This window comes from Neophocaena asiaeorientalis, unplaced genomic scaffold (assembly GCF_003031525.2).
Source record: "Neophocaena asiaeorientalis asiaeorientalis breed wild unplaced genomic scaffold, Neophocaena_asiaeorientalis_V1.1 scaffold114, whole genome shotgun sequence".
Lineage (NCBI taxonomy): Eukaryota > Metazoa > Chordata > Mammalia > Artiodactyla > Phocoenidae > Neophocaena > Neophocaena asiaeorientalis.
Genome location: NW_020173116.1, coordinates 1,794,340 through 1,820,515, shown reverse-complemented (window position 1 = coordinate 1,820,515; position 26,176 = coordinate 1,794,340). Strand labels below are relative to the sequence as shown.

General features: G+C 36.5%; 1 protein-coding gene across 1 annotated transcript in view; it reads right to left on the bottom strand.

Moving 5' to 3' along the window:
- DNAH6 (dynein axonemal heavy chain 6) overlaps window positions 1-26,176 on the bottom strand; it is a 283,212-nt gene that overhangs the window by 166,139 nt on the left and 90,897 nt on the right. The window contains exons 17-24 of the mRNA XM_024743950.1: window positions 23,559-23,672; window positions 19,546-19,689; window positions 10,306-10,518; window positions 9,530-9,622; window positions 7,625-7,744; window positions 5,483-5,663; window positions 2,904-3,000; window positions 55-274 (exon numbers count right to left, since the gene is read on the bottom strand). Of these exons, the coding sequence (XP_024599718.1) occupies window positions 55-274; window positions 2,904-3,000; window positions 5,483-5,663; window positions 7,625-7,744; window positions 9,530-9,622; window positions 10,306-10,518; window positions 19,546-19,689; window positions 23,559-23,672 (1,182 nt within the window). The remainder of the gene's footprint in view (window positions 1-54; window positions 275-2,903; window positions 3,001-5,482; window positions 5,664-7,624; window positions 7,745-9,529; window positions 9,623-10,305; window positions 10,519-19,545; window positions 19,690-23,558; window positions 23,673-26,176) is intronic.

Sequence of the window (26,176 nt, the reverse complement as noted above, 5' to 3'; positions counted from 1 at the left end):
CCTAGAAGAGTAACAAAGTTGATGCATAAAGAATCATAAACAAAAAGCCCTTACCCTTTCTCCCTCTGGTGACAGCATCGCTAAAATATCATTAGTGTAAATCTTTTCTGGCTCTGCCTCCATGCCAGGAATTCTTCCCTCCGCTGGAGGCACGAGAGCAAATTCGAGCTTTGAAATGGAGTCGAAGCATTTCCTTAAGTGTGGCTGCACAGCTTGGGGATTTCGTGTCTGGGCCAAAATCTCCAGAAGCTCATCATTTGACAAGAAGTAAAATCTAGATGAAAGAATATGCTTAAAATGTAACTTGAAACTGAAGCAAAGTCTTGTATGGACATGAAAGATAAATCCCTTAGCCACATATCGTCCTCAACCACTGGCTTACTGGACCTCTATCCCATGGGTCCTGGGTCTGGGAGGCCACGTGTCTCTAAATATGATTTTTATAAAGATTACTGTGGATGCACCTCAAACATCTGGAATGAGTGCCTGGTACGTAAAAGGTAGATATTTTTCATAAAAATTGTAAAGATGCCAGCACTTGCTAAGATACTGATTTGGTTGTATGTCTGTTACTTGGCTTTGAGCTCCTAGAGTGAAGATATATTACTTGTTTTCCCTAGAATCTGGCCTTGTACCTCACATATACCTGGTATTCAGTACATAATTTGTTGAATAGATGAATGGGTGGCTGCAGGAACCTTATTTGGTTCTGTGACTACACACATGGGGGCCATGCTGGTGTGATCCTGCCTGGGATTTTCTTAGATACTGCCCAACAGGGCCATTTGGAGACATGAAGATACCCTAGGAAAAAAAAAAAACTGGAGAAGGGGCACACCTGGATGCCCAGGGATGAGCGAGAAGGATGAGGGTCTGGCTGAAGAAGACACTTCACTCCTGTGGAGGAAGCTGCCTATGAGACATCCCTCGGGATTGGAGGGATCCCATTAGCACGTGGAAGGCCCCACGTGAGAGAGGGGCCCAGTTGGGTACCAGCCAAGTCAGGCTTCTCCTGCCGTCTTGCCTCTCCTCCCTTTCCTGTCCCCAAACTGGAGACCTCAGGAACTTAATAGGAAGTGGGGAGGGTTGATGCCACACATCCTCATCATCACTAAAGCCTTCAGCCTTGCAACAGGCTTAGGCCAGAGAAGGGGGATGTTTTCACTTTGAAAGAAGTTCAGAGTTTTGATTATTATAGATCATTTAATGGGTTAAGGTAATGAGAACTTTTTGTATTATTATCAGAGAATGACCAGAAAATTCATGCGGCCTGCTCAAGATTTTGGCCAGGGACAGGAAGAAACTAGCCCCTAGTAGAGAACACAGAGGCTGTCATTAGAAACAAAGATGTTTTGGGTTGCACCCTATTAGTCTTGCTTCTTTAAAATATCACATATGGTAATAATTTGTACCCCTGCCTCTTTTCAACTAATGAAACAGATAACTGTCAAGATTGGACTATGAGCCCTGTGGGAGAAGGAACAGTGTTATATTCACCTTGAGTCCCCAGAACCTAACTTGGTCCATGGCTCATAGTAAGCCTTCATTAAGGCTTGGAGCATGAAATCAGTGGTGTACAGAGCCTTCTGATATAATAAACACTGTAGACTTGTTGATGTAATTCTAAACAAAAGGAAAAATAAAAGTTGATGCTTTTTGGTGTTCAATATTATCACAGGTAAATTTGTGTCCAGATTTCTCTAAAGATTAAAACAGGGTATAGATTTTCTCTGGTCTTGGGAGACTCAAGTTAGGAACCACTGATTTAAGAGTGAAATAAAAGGCACATTCCAAACCTCAAACTCTTCTGTCTTTTCCCATGTTGCCTGAATCTGTCAAACTCAATCAAATCCTCCAGCTCTTGGATATCTTGTGCACACACATACCCAGTCCTGGTACCCAGCAACAACCCCTCTTATCCAAGTAACCCACATAAGCACCTAACCCTGGCTGACTCAGTGCTTGTCCTAGGAGAGACCTTAACAGCCATCTCCTTTATATCTAACAGGAAAAATCCATGAAAGATGAGCCATTTTTTGATATTGTCTGTGTTACGGTACAATGTGCCCCAATGACTGAAGTCTGGAGCACTTGCTACCATCAGGTAGTCATATATAATTATATTGAAATGGTGTATTTACATGACTGTCCACCTGTTAACCACGAGCTCCATTAGAGTGGGGATCTGGCCTTTTCTTCTTTGTATTTTTATCACTGAGCAAAACATTTGGTATGTTTCTAGAATGAATGGATGAGTAAAAAATTTCATTTGGAATTTGTGCAATGACCTCTTAGATGACTTGTACAGTAACCCTCTTAGGCCACCAATTAACCTAAAGAAACCAGCTCAGGCAACAAAGGTCTCTAACTTTTTACATACCCATCTGTGGACACGCACACACATGCAGGTACACACATACACACCCAGCAGTGAAACGATGCTGTGATCAAGAATCCTTCCAGCACCTTGGGTACTTATCCACTTAAACCAAATATTGTGTATTTATCCTTGACACTTACACGCCCCAATCAAGATATTAGCTGGATTGCTATTATGAAATATCTTTCTTGTTTCTCTCTTTGGTTCCCAGATGTTTTGATTTTAGAGCTTGTTTTTAAATATATCTTAACAAGTTAATGTATACTCTTTTTTTTTTTTTGCAGTACACGGGCCTCTCCCTGTTGTGGCCTCTCCCATTGCGGAGCACAGGCTCCGGATGCGCAGGCTCAGTGGCCATGGCTCACGGGCCCAGCCGCTCCGCGGCATGTGGGATCTTCCTGGACTGGGGCACGAACCCGTGTCCCCTGCATTGGCAGGTGGACTCTCAACCACTGCTCCACCAGGGAAGCCCATGGATACTCTTAACTACTAAAAAATATTGTTGGTAGCTTTATAAACTTACCTTGGAAAGATAACTCTTTTTGATTCTAAATATGCCTCTAGACACTTCTGAATTTGGTCAAGTAATGCATTATTATTTTGAAAAGTCTCCAGAAGTCCTGTTCATTGAAAAAAAAGGTACTGGTAAAGTTGTGTTAAAATAAATAGAGAATATAATTTTAAGTGGAAGTAAAATATGATATTAACATTTTTAAAGTTTTGCTTTTATTTGATGAAAGAATGGTCTAATAAGTTAAAATTGGGGGTGTTGGCTAAGAATGTTAACTATAACTTTTAATAATAACATTAATTTTGGTATTTGTCACAGATGAACAGGTAATTAATTTGAAACCTTTTAATCTGTCATCCCCCAGTTTTGGGAGCCGGGAGTGCATAAACCAAAGCCAAACAGTTGCCATTCTCTAAACACTACACATTCTCTGTCACTTTCTTACTCATGTCTTCTGTTTTTTCTGCCATATTTAGATGCAAAAAAATTGTGGCAATAGCATCCTATGTCTTTATCAGTAAACTGCAGCACCTTTAGGAGCAAGATTCATGTCTCACTTGATGTTGATGTTTTGGTGCGTATCACAGTGCCTGGCTTCCCCACCTGTCTGAGAATCAAATCTGGTCTTTTCCACGGTCTCCGAGTCTCTGCGTGATCAGTGACCTAATCCAATCCCCAACCCGCCACCCAAGCACACTCTCCTCTCTGGCCTCACTCCTAAGCCCTCTCCTGTGTGCTGCACTCCACCCCACTCTCGCTTCCTTGGTGACAGTCATGTACGCTAAGCATGCTTTTATCGCAGGGTCTTTGTTCTTCTCTCTGCCTTTAACAATCCTCCCTTAGATCCACGAACATGTTTCATTTCCTCATTCCTGCAGATCTCTACTCAAAAGCCACTTTATCAAAAAATCCTTTCATCATACACACACACACACACACACACACACACACACACACACACACTGCAGCCCCCAACTACTCTCTAGCGCCTTTACCCTGCTTAATTTTTCTTCACTGCTTTATCATCATCTGAAATGATATATACAGGTCCACACTCCTTTATCTGAAATCCCTAGGACCAAATGTATTTTGGATTTTTTTAAATTTCAAAAGTTACATTATATAACAAAAGTCCAGTTGGCACTGGGGCAGCACTCTGTAATAAAACACATTAATATTTTAGCAGCAAAAGGTTTGGATATGCACATTAAGTGGATGTGCTAGGCAAAATAAAGGTCTCTCAGATATACCCATGTCCTAATCCTGAGAACCTGAGAATATGTTAGTTTTTATGGAAAAAGGCACCTGGCAGATGTGGTTAAGTTACAGCTCATAGGATAGGGAGGTTATCTTGGATCATGCAGTGGGCCCAGTGTAATCCCAGGGGTCTTTTTTTTTCTTTTTTTGGCCGTGCTGTGCAGCTTGTGGGATCTTAGTTTCCCAGCGATGGATCGAACCCGTGCCCCCTGCAGTGGTAGAGAGGAGTCCTAATCACTGGACTGTCAGGGAATTCCCCACAGGGGTCTTTATAAGCGGCAGAGAAGGAGATGTGATGGCAGAAGCAGAGGCTGGAGTGATGCATTTGTGACTGGAAGGGGACCAGGAACCAAGGATTGTGGGCAGCCTCTTGAAGCCCCAAAGTTTTAAGGTTTTCGATTTTATCATCCCATAGAGTTTTTCCTGCCTGTTTATGTTTTATGTAAGAGTCTTTGGGCAAAGAGTATAGTCCAGCAGGCTGCCTCTGCTTGACAAGGAAGCCCTCTATCCGTATCACCAGGATAGGCAGTGTGCTGCCGTTTGCAGAACAACAATCAATCCTGCTGAGGCTGTGATACAAATCGCAAAGTTCAATCACCACGTATGTGTAATCACCCGGAAGGACTTTGATTCCACATCCCTAGAAACAGAACTTATTAAAACTCATTTCAACTGTATAGCACAGGGAACTCTACTCAATACTCTGTAATGACCTGTACGGGAAAAGAATCTAAAAAAGAGTGAGTATATGTATATCTATAACTGATTCAGTTTGCTGTACAGCAGAAAATAACACCACATTGCAAATCAACTATATTCCAATCAAAATTAATTTAAAAAATAAATAAAACACATTTCAACCCTGCGATTAGAATTACCATTAGTGGCAATATTCGTAAGTGGTCTTAATGAATTACTTAAAATACGGTGTGGAAATTTTTATGGTTATAAGTCTGTGAGAACTTTAACAGAATAGGTCAACTGAATGTAAATGTATTTTTTGTAGCCTGAATTGTGAGATGGAAGCATCACTGATACTCTGTGGCAGGATCCCCTAATTCTAAAAACAGCAAAAGAAGTACATTCTTGTGTGCCCAAACTGTGAACTGAGCTGAAATATGATGACGATGATGACGATAATAATAATGCAAATAGTAATAAAATAACAACAGTGTTCGATTCACATTGTTTAGCAAGAGTGTCAAATGTACTACAGATGTTCCTGGTCATCAACGCTGACTGGAATCAAGGGTTGAATGTACCACATTTTATTAGAATCTTACAGGTGATGGACCTTTTAGATAACCGTAATTCCTTTGTGGTTTCTTTATTACCTGGTTGAGTAGCTGCTCGGAGCGCATTAGGCAGCCGGTTCACCTTCCTCATGATTTCTTTCCATGACTTATCCACTTGAAGGAACATCTTGGCCTCTGCAGGTAACTGCCTCTGAATATCTGGAGCGTTAAAAATACTCTCTAGGTAGAGCCAGTTTCTCTGGCAGTTCAGCCACTCTTCCTAGGAGAAAAATAGGGACATTACCAGATTTTTAACCTCAGGTTGAAAAAATACAGTTACGTTAAAAATAATTACATGGGGATTCACGGTATCTTTTTCCTTTTGGCAGCTTCTCACTGGTTCTTTGAAATGAAACCTGATTAAAAGGTCCAAGTCTCACCTCAGCCTAATTTCAACCCATTTTTTGTACTGAGTAGAGTTATAACGAGTCTACTACTGTGTGGTAACCAGAATGGACCCAGAGAAAGAGGATTAAAATGCCCAGAGGAGACACTCTAGGTGGAGGCACGATGCTTACTTAAAGGAATCTGAAGGGTTGGGAAGTGGTAAGTTTAGTGATTTACTTACTATTTCCAAATATAAAAATGGTTAGCAAAAAAGGCGGGTTTTTTTTGCCCACCTCAATTATGTCTATCATTCTTCCCTCTCCCTCTTTTTAAGAAGAAATATGATTCATTTTCTTCGATCAAAAAAGTAAAACCTGCTTGTGACAGAACACGTGGCAAAGACAGAACACTGGGAAGAAGAAGAAAATCACGCATCACTTTTCTCCTAGAGACAATCGCTGTTAATCAGAGAGAGCAGAAGTGCAGGGTCAGATCTAACGTTTATAGACCTCACCGTTCCTCTGCACCTCCTGCCATCGCATGTGTGGGCCTGAGATCCGTGAAAGGGTTTCTCGTGTCTCACTCTAGATTTGGGGGCTATGCTTAAGCCCTAATGTCCCAACCACTCCTTGGTTTATTTCAGGTCTCACACTATACACTTAATTCTCTGGAGGATCCCTACTATTCAGCACTGCTTCTTTTAAGGACCTTCTATGGAAACATGCCCTTTACTTTGATCTAAATTTAGTCTCTCCTTTCATGGGGCTCAGCCATCAGTACAGAAGGCTGGACAGGTGTCAGATTAAAAAGTGTCCATTGAAGAGGATGGATTCACCATAGAGGTCTCTATGAAATGAGGATGGAACAAATTGCCTTTTCTTACTTAGTGCCTTTATTATTTCACAGATACCTTTTCATATTAGAACATATAAAAACCACAACATAGTTAAATCAAGGTAAAAAAATGAAGTCTAAGAAAGAGATTGGATGGGAACAAAGTGAGACCAGAGTAAGTGGGTTCTTTATTATGGGATAATCTGAGTTTGAATAAAATAAAGAGAAGGTGTGTATGACAGGAAGGGCGCCAAGGAAACTTCAAGCAGCAGTATTTGTTTAGTAAATATGAGGTTGCTGTGGCTAGACTCTTAAGGTGGCCCCCAAGACCTGGGCTTCCTGACCTTGTGTGATTCTCTCCCCTTGAGTGTGGGTGCCACCGTGACTTGCTTCTAGCTATGGAGAATATACAAAGATAACAGGATGTACACAGTTATGTGTACAGTACACAAGGCTGTAACCTCTGTCTTGCCAGGAGACTTTCTCTTCCCTGCTCGACTGATGGAGCAAGTGATCTGGTTGAGGAAGTCCACATGCAAAAAAACTGTGGGCAACATGGAGGAGCTGAGGATGGCCTCTGGTTGACAGCCTGTGAGAAAATGAAGCCCCCGGTCCCGGAATTGCAAGAAAATGATTTCTGCCAACGTCCTTCCTCAGTTGAACCTCTGATGAGAGCCCAGTCCTGGCCCACATCTTGACTGAACCCTCGTGAGGCCCTGAGTATAAGACCCAGTTAAGTTATGAACTCCTGACCCACAGAAACTGTGGGATTATAAATGTAGATTGTTTTATACCACTAAGTTTGTGGTACTTTGTTTCACAGCAATAATAACTAATACAGGGTGATGGTGTAGTCTTGCAAAGAAGAGTTCAATATATTTGCATTTTCCTTACATTTTGAGCATAATAAAATGTCAATAATTAAATCTTATATCTAAACTGTACAATATTTAAGTGACTGAACAAATGATTTCTAAATCCAATTCTCAGAGTCCATGAATTGAAATGATCCTTACTCACCAGTGTTTGATTAAACAAAGCAAGTTGTTTCTGCCAGTCATCCACTCGAGTTTTCAGTGGGCCAGCATAACGTGATGAGGCAATGGTTGCAATGTTGATGGTGCTGTCATCAAGAAGGACCTTTAAGGAAAGGCAAAGAAAATACATGCGACACCATGTGTTTTTGCTCTCAAAGATAATTACAGATATTTAATTCCAACAGCCCATTTATTTATTTTTACTTTAACATTTTTAGTTTTATATTGGAATATAGTTGATTTACAATGTTGTGTTAGTTTCAGGTGTACAGCAAAGTGATTCAGTTACACGCATACATGTATCCATTCTTTTTCAGATTCTTTTCCTGTATAAGTTATTGCAGAATTTTGAGTAGAGTTCCCTGTACTATATATACAGTAGGTTCTTGTTGATTATCTATTTTATATATAGTAGTGTGTATATGTTAATCCCAAACCATTTAAAAGCCAACTTTTTGAATAAACAGCTTAATCTCACTTACTGCTTCCCACCCATCCACTTCCCCTCCTTCTCTCCTTCACTAGGGTATGTAATGCACTATGATGTTCTCTTAAATGTCACCAAGGAACTTCTGATTGTCAAATCCTGGCTGTTTCTGTAATTATTAATGGCACATATTTCTGTTTAGCTCAGCAGTCTTCTCCAGTCTCCCCCCTACAAGGTATCTGGTACCTTCTTTATATCATTTGGTCATCCAGGTCTTTATTTCTCAAAGTGCTCAGAACTTGAAAAAGTAAGTGCCTTCCCTACCCAATGAAACATCACTTTCCCTCAATTATCTTGAGGAAGAGGAAAAGTGAACTCATTCATGTCAAGCTCTGGATGATTATAGACAGTTTTCCCTCTACCTCTCCCCTCCCCTACTCCTTCCTCTTATACCACAGCACCCCTCGCAGAACATGTACATTTAAAAAACTGTGTCTGTTAATCTAAAGGATTTTAATTGCTCTATTTAAATTATAAACTTCTTGAGAGCAGAAGCCCCATCACCTGGCATCACCTGGCCTCATACTGACTGATTTCCATCTTGGGTCTGCCAGACTACACCTGGCAAAGCCATTTCATCTCTAATTCTGGCCTGGGTACACCATAACAGGCCAGGGCTTTGCTTTTCTAAACAAAATTTATTGAAGTATAGTTGATTTATAATATTGTGCTAATTTCTGCTGTAGAGCAAAGTGATTCAGTTATACATATGTGTACAATTTTTTCATATTCTTTTCCATTATGGTTTATTACAGGATATTGACTATAGGTCTCTGTGTGGGCTTTGCTTTTTAAATTGAATCATAATTCCCAGATTCTTTTGCTAAACAAATGTGCCCTTTGGATTTTAAGTCACTAAGAATATTCCAAACACATGGGTTAGATTTATCTTCTTTTGCTGTTAATAGAGCATGACCATCTACTCCTAATCTCAAAAAATTCAAGTGAATTTAGCTTCTTAGTATGATATAAACCTGAAATGCTCATTCACGCTTCTTTGCCTCATTTAAATGGTTTGAAATGCCTTCCATTCCCATCTATGCCTATCAGACCCCCAGATTTTTAAGGTCCAGCATGTCTTTGCTGGTCTAGGAAGGATTCTCTGATCACTTCAGCCACAACTGATCTCTTTGCTCTTCTAAATTCCTCAACAGTTATCAACTACAAGATTATAACTCATATATATATATATATATATAATATATATATATTGCTTTACTAAATATTTCATGTACAAGTATTCATGTCAATTATTCATATTCATATATTGCCTTCCCAATTAGATTTTTCCTTGTTTAATAACTCTCATATTTCAGTCCTTCATCATAACCTCCCATAGAATATTTAGGACTAGGTCTCATAAGAACCTTCAACATAAGTTTCAATAACCCAGTTACCCACCTGTATGTCATCTGTGCCACCCAGGATAAACACATCTTTGGAGTCACGGTGAGGGAGGACGACAAATTCAGTTGTTTTCCAAGAATCCTCCACCTTAGAAATAGTTCAAGTCTTAGGATAGCTCAATTCATTTGTGTGTAGGTACTTGATAAATGCACGTGGAATGAAACAAGTGAAAACTCCATAATTATCCTAATCTCCTTCTGCCTTTAAAATTCTTAAAATCTTCTAGGTTAGATGACAATGATTTGCTTAATTTTATTGAATAGCATTAAAACATATGAATAATTTGTGATACTTTCATGTGTATTCCCTCCCACTTCATGCTTTAATTAAAAGAAAAAAATTCTTTTTACATAGATGCTTGGAAGATGTGTGTTTTTGGAGTAAGGAGGTTAAATATCCTAAGTAGAGAAATCTTCTCAATGTGCTTTTGAAGCATTTCGTATAGTGAATCTTCTCTAGTGTGTAAGTTTGAAAGGTAATGTATTTTGGCATAAGAGATCTTCCTTGGTATGTGGTTCTTTATATAAAGCATGCAAATTTGTTGCCATCAAGTTCCTGTTGGATTATAAGCTAAGCAGAAAGAAGATATTTATAGAGGTGATAACAATAATAATGATATAAATGTAAGGAAACAGCACAGGATAACTGATAATGAGAGGGTGAAAGCTGCAATGTTGAAAAACCCATTCAGATAAAACAAAAGTTGATCTCACTGAATATGAAAACCTTTACATTCCCTGATCTTCAGAATATACATTTTTCAGGTTTACCTTTTTAAGAACTGTTTCTAAGGCAGCTTCTCCAGAAGCCTGTCCAGAAATGTCCTGGATTTCTCGGCCAAAGTCAAAAACATGCAACTCAGAGAGCTTCTCCAAGGTTAATGGAATGTCAAGGTCTACTAGGGTGGCATCAACTGTTTGTTCAATAGCTGCCCAATGTCTAGGCTTCAGAGTTGGGTTTCTCAGGTCAATGATAACTGGAAGCTGGAAAACAAACACTCTCAGAGACACCATCCTTTTTATCTGAAAAACAGCCCAAGGCTTCTGGTTTCAATTTGGGCACATAAAGAGCTGGAAAGAACACCACTGACACTCTTACAACAAAGAAAAATCTGCACAAACTGCAAGTTAATGACTTGTATTGAACCCATCAGAAAAGTGAGGCTTCAGAGAAACCAACTAAGTCAAAATTTGAAGAGACACTGGTACCCACAGTTTTCTCCACAGCAAGAAACAGGACCCGAGAATTTGCTTACCTAGGAGAGATGCCTTGGGTTGCCGTTTAAACTAGTTAGAAGATGTTGCTGAATTTTAAAAATAAGTTGCTAAGACTGAATGTAGGGTAGCATGAGAGTGTGAAGTCCCTGGGGGCTACAAATATTACTAAATATTACAAATATTACTAAAGCTGGAGGAGGGACAGGAACAACTGTGAAGCTCAGAATTTTGTGAAAAAGGAGCACAGTGCTTTGTTAGGATAGAAACTTAATCAGAACACAAGGGAATATTCCTCCTCACTTCTTCCACCAGGAAGAATAACAGTGGAATAGAGAGTGGAAAGTTGCAAGGTACAGATTTTCTCTGGGCATAAAACGAAAGAATGACCCAAGGTCAGGGAAAACAGAAATTGAAAAAATGACTGTTGGCAAACAAGCCCAAACTAAACACAAGGTATCACTAGAACAATTTGAATACTGTGGTATACTGAGGGCAACCACAGCAACACCAAACTTCAAATCTAGCCGAATTTCTAACCAGATTTAATATAACATGCCACACAGAAGGCCAAGTAGAAGGAAAGGCATGATCATTTCCAGGCATAAAAATTATTTACTTCAGTATCTACTGTTCTGCATAAGATGTCTGGATTTCAACAACAATCTAAGAAGTATGTGAAAGGGCAAGGCAAACATACATCCCAAAAGATACAAAATTAATCAGAATCACACTCAAGTCTGACACATATGTTGGAATTAACAGATAGAACTTAAACTAATTGTGATTAATATGTTAATGGATCTAACGGAAAAGGTAGACAACATGCAAGATCAGAAGGGAAATGTCAATAAAATGATGGAAACTATAATTAAAAATCAAATGGAAATGTTAGAAATGAGGAAGACTGTAAGAGATACAAAGAATGTCTTTGATGAGATGAACACAGACAAGGAATCCATGAATTTGAAGGTAAGTGAGTAGGAATTACCCAAACTCATACACAAAGAGAAAAAACAGTGAAACGCTCCCCTGCCCCCATCCAAACCTAGAACAGAATATCCATGAGCTTGGTACCATATCAGATGGTCTGACATACATGTAATAGAAATCCCAGAAGGATAAGAGAGATAGAAAACACAGCAGAAGAGATATCAAAGAAATAATGGCTCAATTTTTTTCAAAGTTAAAGGCAGACACAAAACCAGAGATCCAAGAAACTCTGAGAATATCAAGCAGGATAAATATAAATGGTAAACAACAATAATAAGATACACCCAGGCATATCACACTTCATACTGCCAAAAACCAAGAAAAAGAGAAAAATTTGAAGGCAGCCAGACAAAAAAATACATATTATCTACAGAAGAACAAGGATAAGAACTACAGCAGACTTTATGTCAGAAATCATGCAAGTAAAAAGATAACAAAAGGATATTTTTACATTGTTGAAAGAAAAAACAAAATCTGCCGGCTCAGAATTATATACCAGTGAAAATATCATTCAAAATAAAGGATAAAGAATTTCTCAAAACAAAAATTTGGGGAGTTCATTGCTAGTATACCTACTCAGTAAGAAATATTAAAGGAAGTTCTTCAGGCAGAATGAATATGCTATGAGTCAGAAACTTTGATCCATACAAAGAAATGAAGAACATTGGAAATGGAACAGATGTAAAATAAATTTCATATCCTATTTTTATTCTCCTAAAAGGTAACTATAAAAAACAAAAATAGTAGCAATATGTAGTGTTTATACTACATATAAAAGTAAAATATATGACAACATTAATACAAAGGATGAGAGGGAGAATTGGGAGTATGGTATTATAAACTCTTTATACTATGCATGAAGAAGTATAATATTATTTGAAGTTTGTTTTGGATTAATTGAAAATCTATATTTTAAATCTAGGATAACCACTAAAAATTGCTTTAATGAAGTATGAATAACAACTCCATAGAGAAGATAAAACGGAATCATAAAACCTATACAATTAAATCAAGAGAGGAAAGAAAAAGAGGAAAAAAGAAACAACAAACAAATAAAAAACCAGCATGATGACAATTTTAATCCAACCATACAAATAATATTCTAAATATTAATGGTCTAAACATGTCATTTAAAAGACTTTTTAAAAATCAGATTGGATAAAAAAGCAGGAACAATTATATGCTGTTCAAGAAATACTTTAAATATAAAGACATAGAAAAGTTAAAAGTGAAAAAATGGAGAAAGTAATATCATGAAAACTCTACAAGAAATCTGTACTAACTATATTAATGTCAGATAATGCAGACTTCAGAAGAAGAAATCTTATAAAAAATAAAGAGGGAAAATATGTAAATGATGAGGGTCAATTCTCCAAGAAGAAATAGTAATACTAAGTGTGAATACATCTAACAACGGAGCATCAAAATAAATAAAGCTCCACTGTCTTGAGATGCAGTATCCTCATAAGTTATTTGGAATTTTTCTTTATAGAAGATTTGTCTTTTATCCTTTGTCTATCTATCTACCTATTTATCTATTCATCCACTCAGTTGTTTACTTATGTCAATATGAATTCATGGATATTTATTTTATAATTTGGGTTATAACACAATATTGTATTATTTACTGTTTGGTCAGATCATTACAACTTGGGTCATTGAAAATTCTTTCACTTGATTTCTGTGTATCTTTGATATAAGCCGTAATTTTTTTTTCTTTTTTTCACCAACAATAGAGAATCTATTTTATTTTATTTTTTATTTAAAATGTTTTTTTCATGTTTTTTTTCAACATCTTTATTGGAGTATAATTGTTTTTTGAATTATGGTTTTCTCAGGCTATGTGCCCAGTAGTGGCATTGCTAGGTCATATGGTATTTCTATTTGTAGTTTTTTAAGGAACGTCCTTACGGTTCTCCATAGTGGCTGTATCAATTTACATTCCCACTAACAGTGCAAGAGGGTTCCCTTTTCTCCACACCTTCTCCAGCAATTATTGTTTGTAGACTTTTTGATGATGGTCATTCTGATTGGTGTGAGATGATATCTCATTATAGATTTGATTTTCATTTCTCTAATGATTAATGATGTTGAGCATTCTTTCATCTGTTTGTTGGCAATCTGTATACCCTCTTTGGAGAAATGTCTATTTAGGTCTTCTGCCCATTTTTGGATTGCGTTGTTTGCTTTTTTGATATTGAGCTGCATGAGCTGCTTGTAAATTTTGGCGATAAATCCTTTGTCAGTTGCTTCATTTGCAAATATTTTCTCCCATTCTGAGGGTTGTCTTTTGGTCTTGTTTATGGTTTCCTTTGTTGTGCAAAAGCTTTGAAGTTTCATTAGGTCCCATTTGTTTATTTTTGTTTTTATTTCCATTTCTCTAGGCAGTGGGTCAAAAAGGATCTTGCTGTAATTTATGTCATAGAGTGTTCTGCCTATGTTTTCCTCTAAGAGTTTGATGGTGTCTGGCCTTACATTTAGGTCTTTAATCCATTTTGAGTTTATTTTTGTGTATGGTGCTAGGGAGTGTTCACATTTCATTCTTTTACATGTAGGTGTCCAGTTTTCCCAGCACCACTTATTGAAGAGGCTGTCTTTTCTCTGTTGTATATTCTTGCCTCCTTTATCAAACATAAGGTGACCATATGTGTGTGGGTTTATCTCTGGGCTTTCTATTCTGTTCCATTGATCTATATTTCTGTTTGTGTGCCAGTACCATACTGTCTTGATTACTGTAGCTTTGTAGTATAGTCTGAAGTCTGGGAGCCTGATTCCTCCAACTTCATTTTTCTTTCTGAAGATTGCTTTGGCTATTTGGGGTCTTTTGAGTTTCCATACAAATTGTAAAAATTTTTGGTTTAGTTCTGTGAAAAATGCCAGTGGTAGTTTGATAGGGATTGCATTGAATCTGTAGATTGCTTTGGGTAGTAGAGTTATTTTCACAATGTTGATTCTTCCAGTCCAAGAACATGGTATATCTCTCCATCTATTTGTATCATCTTTAATTTCTTTCATCAGTGTCTTATAATTTTCTGCATACAGGTCTTTTGTCTCCTTAGGTAGGTGTATTCCTAGATGTTTTATTCTTTTTGTTGCAATGGTAAATGGGAGTGTTTTCTAAATTTCACTTTCAGATTTTTCAGCATTAGTGTATAGGAATACCAGAGATTTCTGTGCATTAATTTTGTATCCTGCTACTTTACCTAATTCATTGATTAGCTCTAGCAGTTTTCTAGTAGCATCTTTAGGATTCTCTATGTATAGTATCACGTCATCTGCAAACAGTGACAGCTTTACTTCTCCTTTTCTGATTTGGATTCCTTTCTTTTCTTTTTATTCTCTGACTGATGTGGCTAAAACTTCCAAAACTATGTTGAATCATAGGGGTGAGAGTGGGCAACCTTGTCTTGTTCCTGATCTTAGTGCAAATGGTTTCAGTTTTTCACCATTGAGGATGATATTGGCTGTGGGTTTGTCCATCATTTTGTTTTTTGAGCACTTCCTTACTTTTTGGCACTGGAGGATGCTCCAGGTTCATCTTGTATATTCTCTGACTCATCCTTAGAATCAGTCATTTCTATAAGGATCTCTGATTCATTTTATTGGAAAATGGTATTAAAAACCAAGATCTGGACAAAGGATATTGCTGGAAGCAATGAGGTAGAACATAACTTCACCCCTTAAATGTAGGCTTTGCATAGAGACTTCCTTTCAAAGAATACAGTGTGGAAAGTTGGGTAGTAATTTTATAGTGGGGAAAAATGCTTCTTCAGTCACGTGATCAAGCTTAATATCATTAGTGAAAAGTCATGGTGATAGCATTTATCTTTAATAAGATGTGATAATAATAATACTTTACCTCTGTGGTCTTCCTTGCAAGAATCTATAACCCCAGTCTAATCATGAGAAAAACACCAGACAATCCCTAAATGACAGACGTTCTATAAAATACCTGACTAGTACGTCTCATAACTATCAAGATCATAATAAACAAGAAAAGTCTGAGAATCTGTCACAGTCTAAAGGAGTCCAAGAAGACAAGACATCTAAATGTAATGTTTATCCCGGAAAGGATCCTGGGACAGAGAAAGGACATTAGATAAAAATGAGAAACTTCAGATAAAATATGGACTTTAATAATAATATAGTGACATTGTTTCATTAGATGTGGCAAATGTATTAGACTAATGTAATATGTTAACAGTAGAGGAAACTGGATTCAGGGCATATGGGAAACCTCTATATTTCTGTTGTAAGTTTTCTGTAAGTCTAAAATAAAGAGTTTATTTAAAAACAAATGAGGCAAAAATTGATGTAACATAGGGGGAATTAGACAAATCCACAATTATAGTTGGACATTTCATCATTCCTCTCTGAGTAACTAACAGAACAAGTAGGCAGAAAATCAGTAAGGATACAGATGATCTGAACACTACCATCAGCCAAATTGACTTAATTGAGATTTATAGAAAAATCACTGAGCAATAGCAGAATACACATTCTTCTCAAGTGTATATAGAAGATGTACCAAAATAGACCATATTTTGGGTCATAAAGCCAATCTTAACAAATTAAAAGGACAGAAATCATAAAAGTATATTTTGGGACTATAATAGAATTAAAGTTCAAATCAGTAACAGATATGTTGAAAATCCCCAAATATTTTAATAATAAGCAACATTCTTCTAACTAGGCCATATATCAAAGAAGAAGTCTCAGGAGTATTAAAATATATTTTGAACTAAATTAAAATAAAAATACAATATATCAAAATTCACAAGATTCAGCTAAAGCAGTGACTAGACAGAAATTTACAGTATTAAATGCTTATATTAGAAAAGAAAAGTTTCAAATCAGCAACTTAAGCTTCCACCATAGGAAATTTTGAAGAAATAAAAAATTAAATGTAAGGCAAGAAGAAGAAAGGACATAATAAAGATTAGAGGAGAAATCAGTGAAATGGAAAATATAAAAACAATAAAGAAAATCAATCAACCCCAAAGCTGGTTCTTTGAAAAGGTCAAAGTGATAAATGACTAGCAGGACAAACGAAGAAAGAAAGGGAGAAAATACAAATTGCCAATATCAGCAATGATAAAGGGGACATCATTATGGATCCCACATATTTTAAAAGGATAATAAAGAAATATTGTGATAAACTTTATGTCTAATAACTTCAACAATTTGGATGAAATGGACCATTTCCTTGGAAGATACACTATAAAGTCCCCTCAAGAAGAAATAGATAACCTGAATAATTCAAATTGTATGAATGAAATTCAGTTTTTTGTTAAAATCCCTCCAAAAGAGAAAACTTCAAGCTCAGATAGTTTCACTCTTGAATTCTACCAAACATCTAAGTGAAAATTAATACTAATTCTGTATAATCTCCTGCAGAAAATAGAAGAGGAAGGAACACTCCCTAAGTCATTTTATGAGGCAGTATTAACTCATAACCACACAATGATGTTACAAGAAAAGAAAACTAAAGATCAATGTCCCTCATGAATATAGACGCAAAAACATCCTCAAATAATATTAGTAATTTGAATCCAGCAATATAAAAGAGTATAGTACATCATGACCCAAGTGAAGTTCAGTTCAGGAATTCAAGCCTGCTTCAATATTTGACCACTGATAGATGTAATTCACCATGTTAATAGACTAAAGAAGAAAAACCATATGATCATAGGCATAGAAAAATCATTTGATAATTATCAACACCCATCTATGATAAAAAAAAAGAAACCTCTCAGGAAACTATGAAACTGTTATCTTAATATAGGGCATCTATAAAAATATTTGACTAACATCATACTTAAAAAGAGATTGAATATTTCCCCTCTAAGATACGGAAAAGGACAAGGATGTTTTCTCTCACCACTCCTATTCAATATCGTACAGTAAATCCTGGCCAGTGCAACAAGGCAAGAAAAAGAAATAAAAGGCACACAGATTGTAATGGAAGAAATAAAACTGTCTTTATTCACAGTTGCAATCATTTTCTACGTTGAAAATTCTGAATAATGTACAAAAATCTCCTAAAATTAAAAAGTGAATTTATTAAGATCACAGGATATAAGATCAATATACAAAGGTCAATAGTATTCCTACATGCCAGCAATGAACACTTAGAATTTGAAATGAAAAACAATATAATTTAAGATAACATAAAAGAATACTTAGTTTTAAATATCTGCATAATCTGTACACTGAAAATTACAAAATGTTAATGAAAAGAAATAAAAGAAGACCTAACTAAATAAAGGGATAGGCAGGTAACAGATTAGAAAATTCAGTCTTGTTAAGATGTCAATTCTCTGGAAATTGATCTATTGATTTGACACAGTCCCCCCAAAATCCCAGCAATTTTTTATACATATGATAAGCTAATTCTAACATTTACATGAAAAGGTAAAGGAATCAGAATTGACAAAATTGTGAAAAAGAAGAACAAGTTGGAGAACTTAACACTACCTGATTTCAAGACTTACTAGCTATAGTTATCAAGAGAGTGTGGTATTGGTGAAAGAATAGACTTACAGAACAACCAAACAGAATAGAGAGTCCAGAAACAGACTAAAAAATATGGTCAGCTGACTTTTGACAAAGACGAAAAGGCAAACAATGGAGAAAGAATACTTTTTTCAAACAATGGTTCTGGATCAACTGAATATCCATATGTAAAAATGTAAATAACTCAAATCATATACTTTAATTTTTAAAAAAAGCAACACTAAAAAACTTCCAGAAGAAAATACAGAAGAAACTCTGTGTGACCTCTAGGTTTGGCAAAAGTTTTTAGATTCTATACTAAAAAGATAATCTGTAAAAGAAAAAAATATTACTTGGACTTTTATCAAATTTAAGCCTTTTGTTCTGTGAAAGTCACTGTTTAGGGTCTAAAAAGACAAGCCACTGACGGGGAAAACTATTTTTAAGTTACATATTTGAAAAAGGACTTATATCATGACTATATAACACAACATTGTTAATCAACTATACTCCAATATAAAATAAAAATTTAAAAAAATCTTTGCTGTTCTTCTATGAATTGTTAGACCCTAATGTCTTTAGAATGTAAATTCTAAAAACTTCTGCTGTGTAAAATGTATAAAAACTTTTTGGTGTGTCAAATATCATTTGTGTTACAAATTTTCAAGCTGGTAGTCTCTTTTACCATTACTTTGTGAGTACTATTTAATTACTATTTGAGAGCCAACAGAAGAATGAATGAACAAGGATCATCGTTGCCAATGGACACTGTTCTCTATATGTCAAAAATTAAATAAAATATAGATTTTAAAGTTTCAAAAAAGAGAACTCTGAAAACTCACTAATAACAAAACAAACAACCCAATTAAAAATCGGGCTACTATTCAAACAGACATTTCAGCAAAGAAGGTAGATGGATGGCAAATGGACATGGGAAAAGATGTTCAACATTACTAATCATTAGAAAAAGGTAAATCATCACCATTATGAGACAGTACCACACATTTATTAGAAAGGTTAAAATGAAAACCAAACCAAACCAAATAAATAAACTCCCTATTGATAACAAGTGCTGGTGAGAATGAGAAACAACTAGAATTCTCATACAATTCAATTGCATGATTTGGCCAGTTGAAGAGAGGGATGCAGTCTGTGCCTCTGCAATACAGTAGCTGAATTTGTCTGTTGTTTCTTCTCTGTGCAAAGCTGACTAATTTAAACAGGGAAGAATTCCTGGCTTTGGTCTCATTAGCATCAAGTAGTAACTGATTGACCTGGAGTTTTGGAAATAATTTCTACTAAACTTACCTTTTCTTTCATATTTTCCACCTTACTTTTTAGCTGGGGCACTGCACTGTTGGGTGGCAAGCCTTTTTCCAATTGAGTCACAAATTTGGCATATTTGGAAACTTGACTGTTTAGAAATTCTGGATCCAGGCAGTCAAATTTGGACTATGAAAATTGAGGGGAAAACAAAGAAGTTAAGACATATGATAAAAGGCAAACTTGAAATAGCAAATTTTTTTTACTCTACTCACATTTTTTGATAGCTATGTTGTTAAACCAAGTTGACTCTATATTTTGGAAATGGCTCTACTTATTAAGATTTCTAATAGTATATCAGGTATTGTTTGTTTATTACACTCATATCATTTTCTCCCATATCACCAAATGCAGTATTGCAATCCCTGTAATTTATTCCAGAGGGCCAACCATTGTAAAGTTACAAATAGCTAATGCTTATTCTTGTGACCTAGAAATGTCTCACCAAGTAGTCTCCTATTATTTGATCATGTAGCCCTTTAATATAACTGTTTTAAACATACATTCCAATGTATGCATGTATTTATAAATATATTTCTCAGTTACATAAACATGTAAGTGTACACATATATTATGTCAGATGGGCATATGGACTGATGGTAATAGAAAATTTGTAAAAATGAAAAGATATTCCATGCTCATGGATTGGAAGAATTAATATTGTTAAGATGTTTATACCACCTAAAGAAATCTACAGATTCAATACAACCCCTATCAAAATTCCAGTGGTATTTTTCACAGAAATACAACAAGCAATCCTAAAATTTGTATGGAACCACAAAAGACTCAGAATATCCAAAGCAATCTTGAGAAAGAATAAAAAAGATAGAGGTATCAATTCCTTGATTTCAGATTATCCAACTATCCAAAGTTATAGTCATCAAAACAGCATAGTACTGGCACAAAAACAGACACATAGATTAATGGAACAGAAGAGAAAGCCCAAAAATAAACCCACACATGTATGGTCAATTAATTTACAAGAAAGGAGTCAAGAATATACAATGGGGGAAGGACAGTCTCTCAATAAATGGTGTTGGGAAAATTGGACAGCTAGAGGCAAAGGAATGAAACTGGACCACACACAAAAATAACTCAAAATGGATTAAAGATTTGAATCTAAGACCTGAAACCTAAAAACTCCTAGAAGAAAATATAGGCAATAAGCTCCTTGAGATGGGTCTTGGCAACAATATTTTGGATTTGACACCAAAAGCAAAGGCAACAAAAGTAAAATAAGCAACAACATCTAACTAAAAAGCTTCTGCACAGCAAAGGAAAGCATGAACAAAATGAAAAGGAAAGCTATACTTAATGGGAGAAAATATTTGCAAATTATATAGCTGATAAGAGGTTAATATCCAGAATATATAAAGAACTCAATAGCAGAAAAACAACCTGATGAAAAAGAGGGCAAAGGATCTGAATAGACATTTTTTCCAAAGAAGACGTAACAGATGTCCAACAGGTACAAGAAAAAATGCTCAACATCATTAATCACTGGGAAATTAAAATCAAAACCACAATGAAATACCGCCTCACTCCTGTTAGAATTTTAGTATCAGAAAGACAAAATAGAACCAGTGTTGGCAAAGATGTGGAGAAAAAGGAACATTTGTGCATTGCTAACAGAAATGTAAATTGGCACAACAGCCATATGGAAAACAGTATTAAGATTCCTCAAAAAATTAAAAATAGAACTATCATATGATTCAGCAATTCCATTTCTGATTATTTATCCTAAGAAAGCAAAAACACTGATTCAAAAAGATATACAGACACCCAAGTTCATAGCAGCATTATTTATAATAGTCAAGAAATGGAAACAACCTAAGTGGCCACCAGTGGATGAATGGATGAAGAAAATGTAGTATATGTATACAATAGACTATTATTCACTCATAAAAAGAATGAAACCTTGTCATTTTTGACAACATGGATGGACCATGAGGGCTTTACGTAAAGTGAAATAAGTCAGACAAAGAAAGACAAATACCATATGACCTCACTTGTATACGGAATCCCAAAGCAAACAAAACAACAAAATAACTCATATGTAGAACCTAAAGCAAAACAAAACAAAACAACTAAAACAGAACAAATTGGTAGCTTCCAGAGGAGGGGTGTGTGTGTGTGAAATAAGTGAAGGAGGTCAAAATGTACAAACTTCCAGTTATAAAATAAATAAATCATGGGAAGGTAATGTACAGCACAGTGACTATAGTTAATAACACTGTATTGCATATTTGAAAGCTGCTAAGAGACTAGATCTTGAATATTCTCATAAGAAAAAAAATTTTGTAACTACGTATGGTGACAAATGTTAACTAAACTTACTGTGGTGATCCCTGTGCAATATACAGAAATATTGGATCATCATATTTTACACCTGAAACTAACATGTCAAATATGCCTCAATTTAAAAAAAAGAAAATTTATAAACATTCATTTTTTTTTTCTGGATTCAACATTTTCTTTTTGCTCCCTAATGGGTCTTTTTGTATACTTCCTATGGTAAATTTGTCCCACTTTAGAAGCTACTGCTCTAATCTATGGTGGTAATCAGAAAACTCTCTAAGCTGCTTCTTTACTACTCAGGAGCATTTTCTAATTCTGAGATAAGTGATAAATGAGTTATACAAAAGCACTTAAAATTCTCTGATATAATAGTATATATATGTTTGTTTATTTTCCACTTTCTCCACCGAAAGGTCAATTCTGTGAGGGTTTGGACTTTGTCCTTTTTATTCTCCACTGGTATCTACTGTACCTAGAACATTATCTGGGAAACATTCTTGCATCACTGTGCCCAGATATGTGACTTCTAATTATAGGCACCAGCATAGGGAAGCTGAACAAGCAAGTGTAAAACAATATTTGTGAAGTTGATGGTATGTCTAACATGTCCATATCACACTTGAAAGAACAGATGGTCATCTATTCTGCCTCCTAGAGGGTTGACACTTGTTAAGGTTTGAACGCAAGGGTAGACCCTAAAAACCAAACCCTATGATACCTGGTCCCCTAATTTACTATTACTAGAATTTACTATTAAGCTCTCAAGGGAAGATCCTGGATTTCATTACTGGGATTCTATTCTATCACAGGGAACAAAAGGGCTTTCTTTCTTTCTTTCTTTCTTTTTTTTCTGAAGGACAATAAGGGCTTCCCTGGTGGCGCAGTGGTTGAGAATCTGCCTGCTAATGCAGGGGACACGGGTTCGAGACCTGGTCTGGGAGGATCCCACATGCCGTGGAGTGGCTGGGCCCGTGAGCCACAACTACTGAGTCTGTGTGTCTGGAGCCTGTGCTCCGCAACAAGAGAGGCTGCAATAGTGAGAGACCCGTGCACCACAATGAAGAGTGGCCCCCACTTGCCACAACTAGAGAAAGCCCTCACGCAGAAACGAAGACCCAACACAGCAAAAATAAATTAATTAATTAAACTCCTACCCCTAACATCTAAAAAAAAAAAACCAAACACTTACCACGTTCCTTCAATGAGCCAAGTTCTTTCACAATATTATAAAAATAAATAAATAAATAAATAAAATTTAAAAAGGACAATAAGAACAGAACCTAGGCTAACAGAAATCTAATGTGTGTAGATCATGAATAAAATCCTACAATCCTTAATAACACTTGGCTGTAGTGTGTCGGGACAACATTGTGTTCAGAAACCACAAAGAAGTTAAATGCCATGCAGTGAGGTCCTTTGATACCTCCTTCATTTAGTTATCTTATTTGGAGGACCTGAGAAACCTGCCTTACAATAATGTAGTCTTCTCTGTGGTACTTAAAGACTTATGTGGCAGAAAGACCTTTGTGCATTTCACCAGAAAGCTGATAATAATTCCCATAAAATAACACTGCATGTTTTGCTGAAATTAAGAATACACCAGCTTATTTTTTAAAAAAACTATAATTCATACTATTAGGATTCTAAGGTTAAATAATACAAAAATGATTTAAGAATTGAAAGTTGTTTTTCTTTTTTACCTTTAACCATTCTTGTTGGAGTTGATCCCATTCAGATAAAGAATCCCACAGCAATTGTTTGAGCTTCAATTCAGCACTAACTTCTTCCAAAGCTTCAAACTTGGACACTTCTACCTTTTAAAATATAATAAGTAAAATGTACTATTTAATTTTCTGATATAGAGATCTTATGTTATCTTCCTATCAATAATTTTTGATACAGTGACAGCTTAGCAGAATATGGGTGGGACCCAAATGGGGAAAGAAAAGGAGAGACAGAAACAATGAAAAAACAAATCACAAAATGCCATGTATATTCAGATTTCTATTTGAGTGACAAAATATAATTCTTTATATTTCCTTAGAACTTAGAAATTTTCCAAAGACACAAATATTACAAGAGTGCTAAGGGCATTCTTTCTCAAGTTGGATCATACATGTATATACCTGTCTGGTCTATTGGGTAAACAGATGAGTCTTTAGAGGCAATGATATCCATTAGGGCTTATATCTTAGATGATAGAAGAGGGAGAGGATGTTTGTGTGGTAGTTGGTGGAGGGAATGGGGAGATTAAAGATGGAGTGAGCAGCCTAGTTTCTTACCTATTTCTAACCCAGTGGACTGTATATGAACCCTAGACAGAGAAAGGTTGCAAGAAAATCTGAAGAAGCTGTTTTCATGCCTTGGAGGTGGGAAAATATCCAGGAGGTTGGTTGCACAGAAACTGTGAGCTTTGCCATAAGCTGGGGCTTTAAACATTGCATACAATAGCAGCAAAATACGCATTCTTTTCAAGTGCACGCAGAACATTCCCCAGGATAGATCATACGATAGGCCACAAAAGAAGTCTTAACAATTTTAAGAAGTCTGAAATCATATTATCTTTTCCAGCCACAATGGTATGAAAATAGAAGTCAACAACAAGAGGAAAGATGGAAAATTTACAAATATTTGGAAACTAAATACCACACTCCTGAACAACCAATGGGTTATAGAGGAAATCAAAGGGAAATAAAAATAAATATCTTGAAACAAATAAAAATGGAAACACAGCACACCAAAACCTATGAGATGCTGCAAAAGTAGTTCTGAGAGGGAAGTTTATAGTAATAAATGGATATATTAAGAAAATAGAAAGACCTCAAATAAACAACTTGACTTTACACAACAAAGAACTAGAAAAGGAGAACAAGCTAAGCCCAGAGTTAGCAGAAGAAAGGAAATAACAAGGATCAGGGTGGAAATAAAAAAAATAGAGAACAGAAAAACAATACAAAAGATCAATGAAACTAAGAGCTTTTATTCTGAAAAGATAAACAAACCTTTAGCTAGACTAAGAAAAAAAGAGAGATGATTCAAGGAAATAAAATCAGAAATGAAAGAGGAGACATTACAATCTACACCTCAGGGGGCCCTTCAAGATGGCAGAGGAGTAAGACGTGCAGATCACCTTCCTCCCCACAAGTACATAAAAAATACATCTACATGTGGAACAACTCCTACAAAACACCTACTGAACACTGGCAGAAGACATCAGACTTCCCAAAAGGCAAGAAACTCCTCGCGTACCCAGGTAGGGAAAACGAGAAAAGACAAAACAGAGACAAAGAATAGGGACAGGACCTGCACATCGGTGAGGGAGCTGTGAAGGAGGAAATATTTCCGCACACTAGGAAACCCCTTCACTGGTGGGACCCTGCTGGAGTGAGTTGGGGCTGGGAGCTGAGGCTCGGGCTTTCAAGATCAGATCCCAGGGAGATGACGGCGGTTGGCTGTGTGAACCCAGCCTTAAGGGGGCTACTGTGCCACAGCTAGCCAGGAGGGAGTCTGGGAAAAAGTCTGGAACTACCTAAGATGCAAGAGACCATTGTTTCGGGGTGCGCGAAGAGAGGGGATTCAAAGCACTGCCTAAATGAGCTCCAGAGATGGGCGCGAGCCGCAGCTATCAGTGCAGACACCAGAGACAGGCATGAAATGCTAAGGCTGCTGCTACAGCCACCATAAAGCCTGTGTGCAAGAACAGGTCACTATCCACACCTCCCCTCCTGGGAGCCTGTGCAATCCGCCACTGCCAGCGTCCCGTGATGAAGGGACAACTTCCCCGGGAGAACACATGGCACGCCTCAGGCTGGTGCAACGTCAGGCTGGTCTCTGCCGCCGCAGGCTCGCCCTGCATTCTGTACCCCTCCCTATCCCAGGCCTGAGTGAGCCAGAGCCCCCTAATCAGCTTCTCCTTTAACCTCCTCCTGTCTGGGCAAAGAACAGACACCAGAGGGTGACCTACATGCAGAGGTGGGGCCAAATCCAAAACTGAACCCCAGGAGCTATGTGAACAAAGAAGAGAAAGGGAAATTTCTCCGTGCAGCCTCAGAAGCAGCGGATTAAATCTCCACAATCAACTTGATGTACACTGCATCTGTGGAATACCTGAATAGACAACAAATCATCCCATAATTGAGGCTTTGAGAGCAAATGTAGACTTGGGGTTTGCTTTCTGCATCTAACTTATTTCTGGTTTTATGTTTATCTTAGTTTAGTATATAGAGCTTACTATCATTAGATTTGTTTACTGATTTGGTTGCTCTCTTCCTTTGTTTTTCATATATATATATATATATATATATATATATGTTTTCTA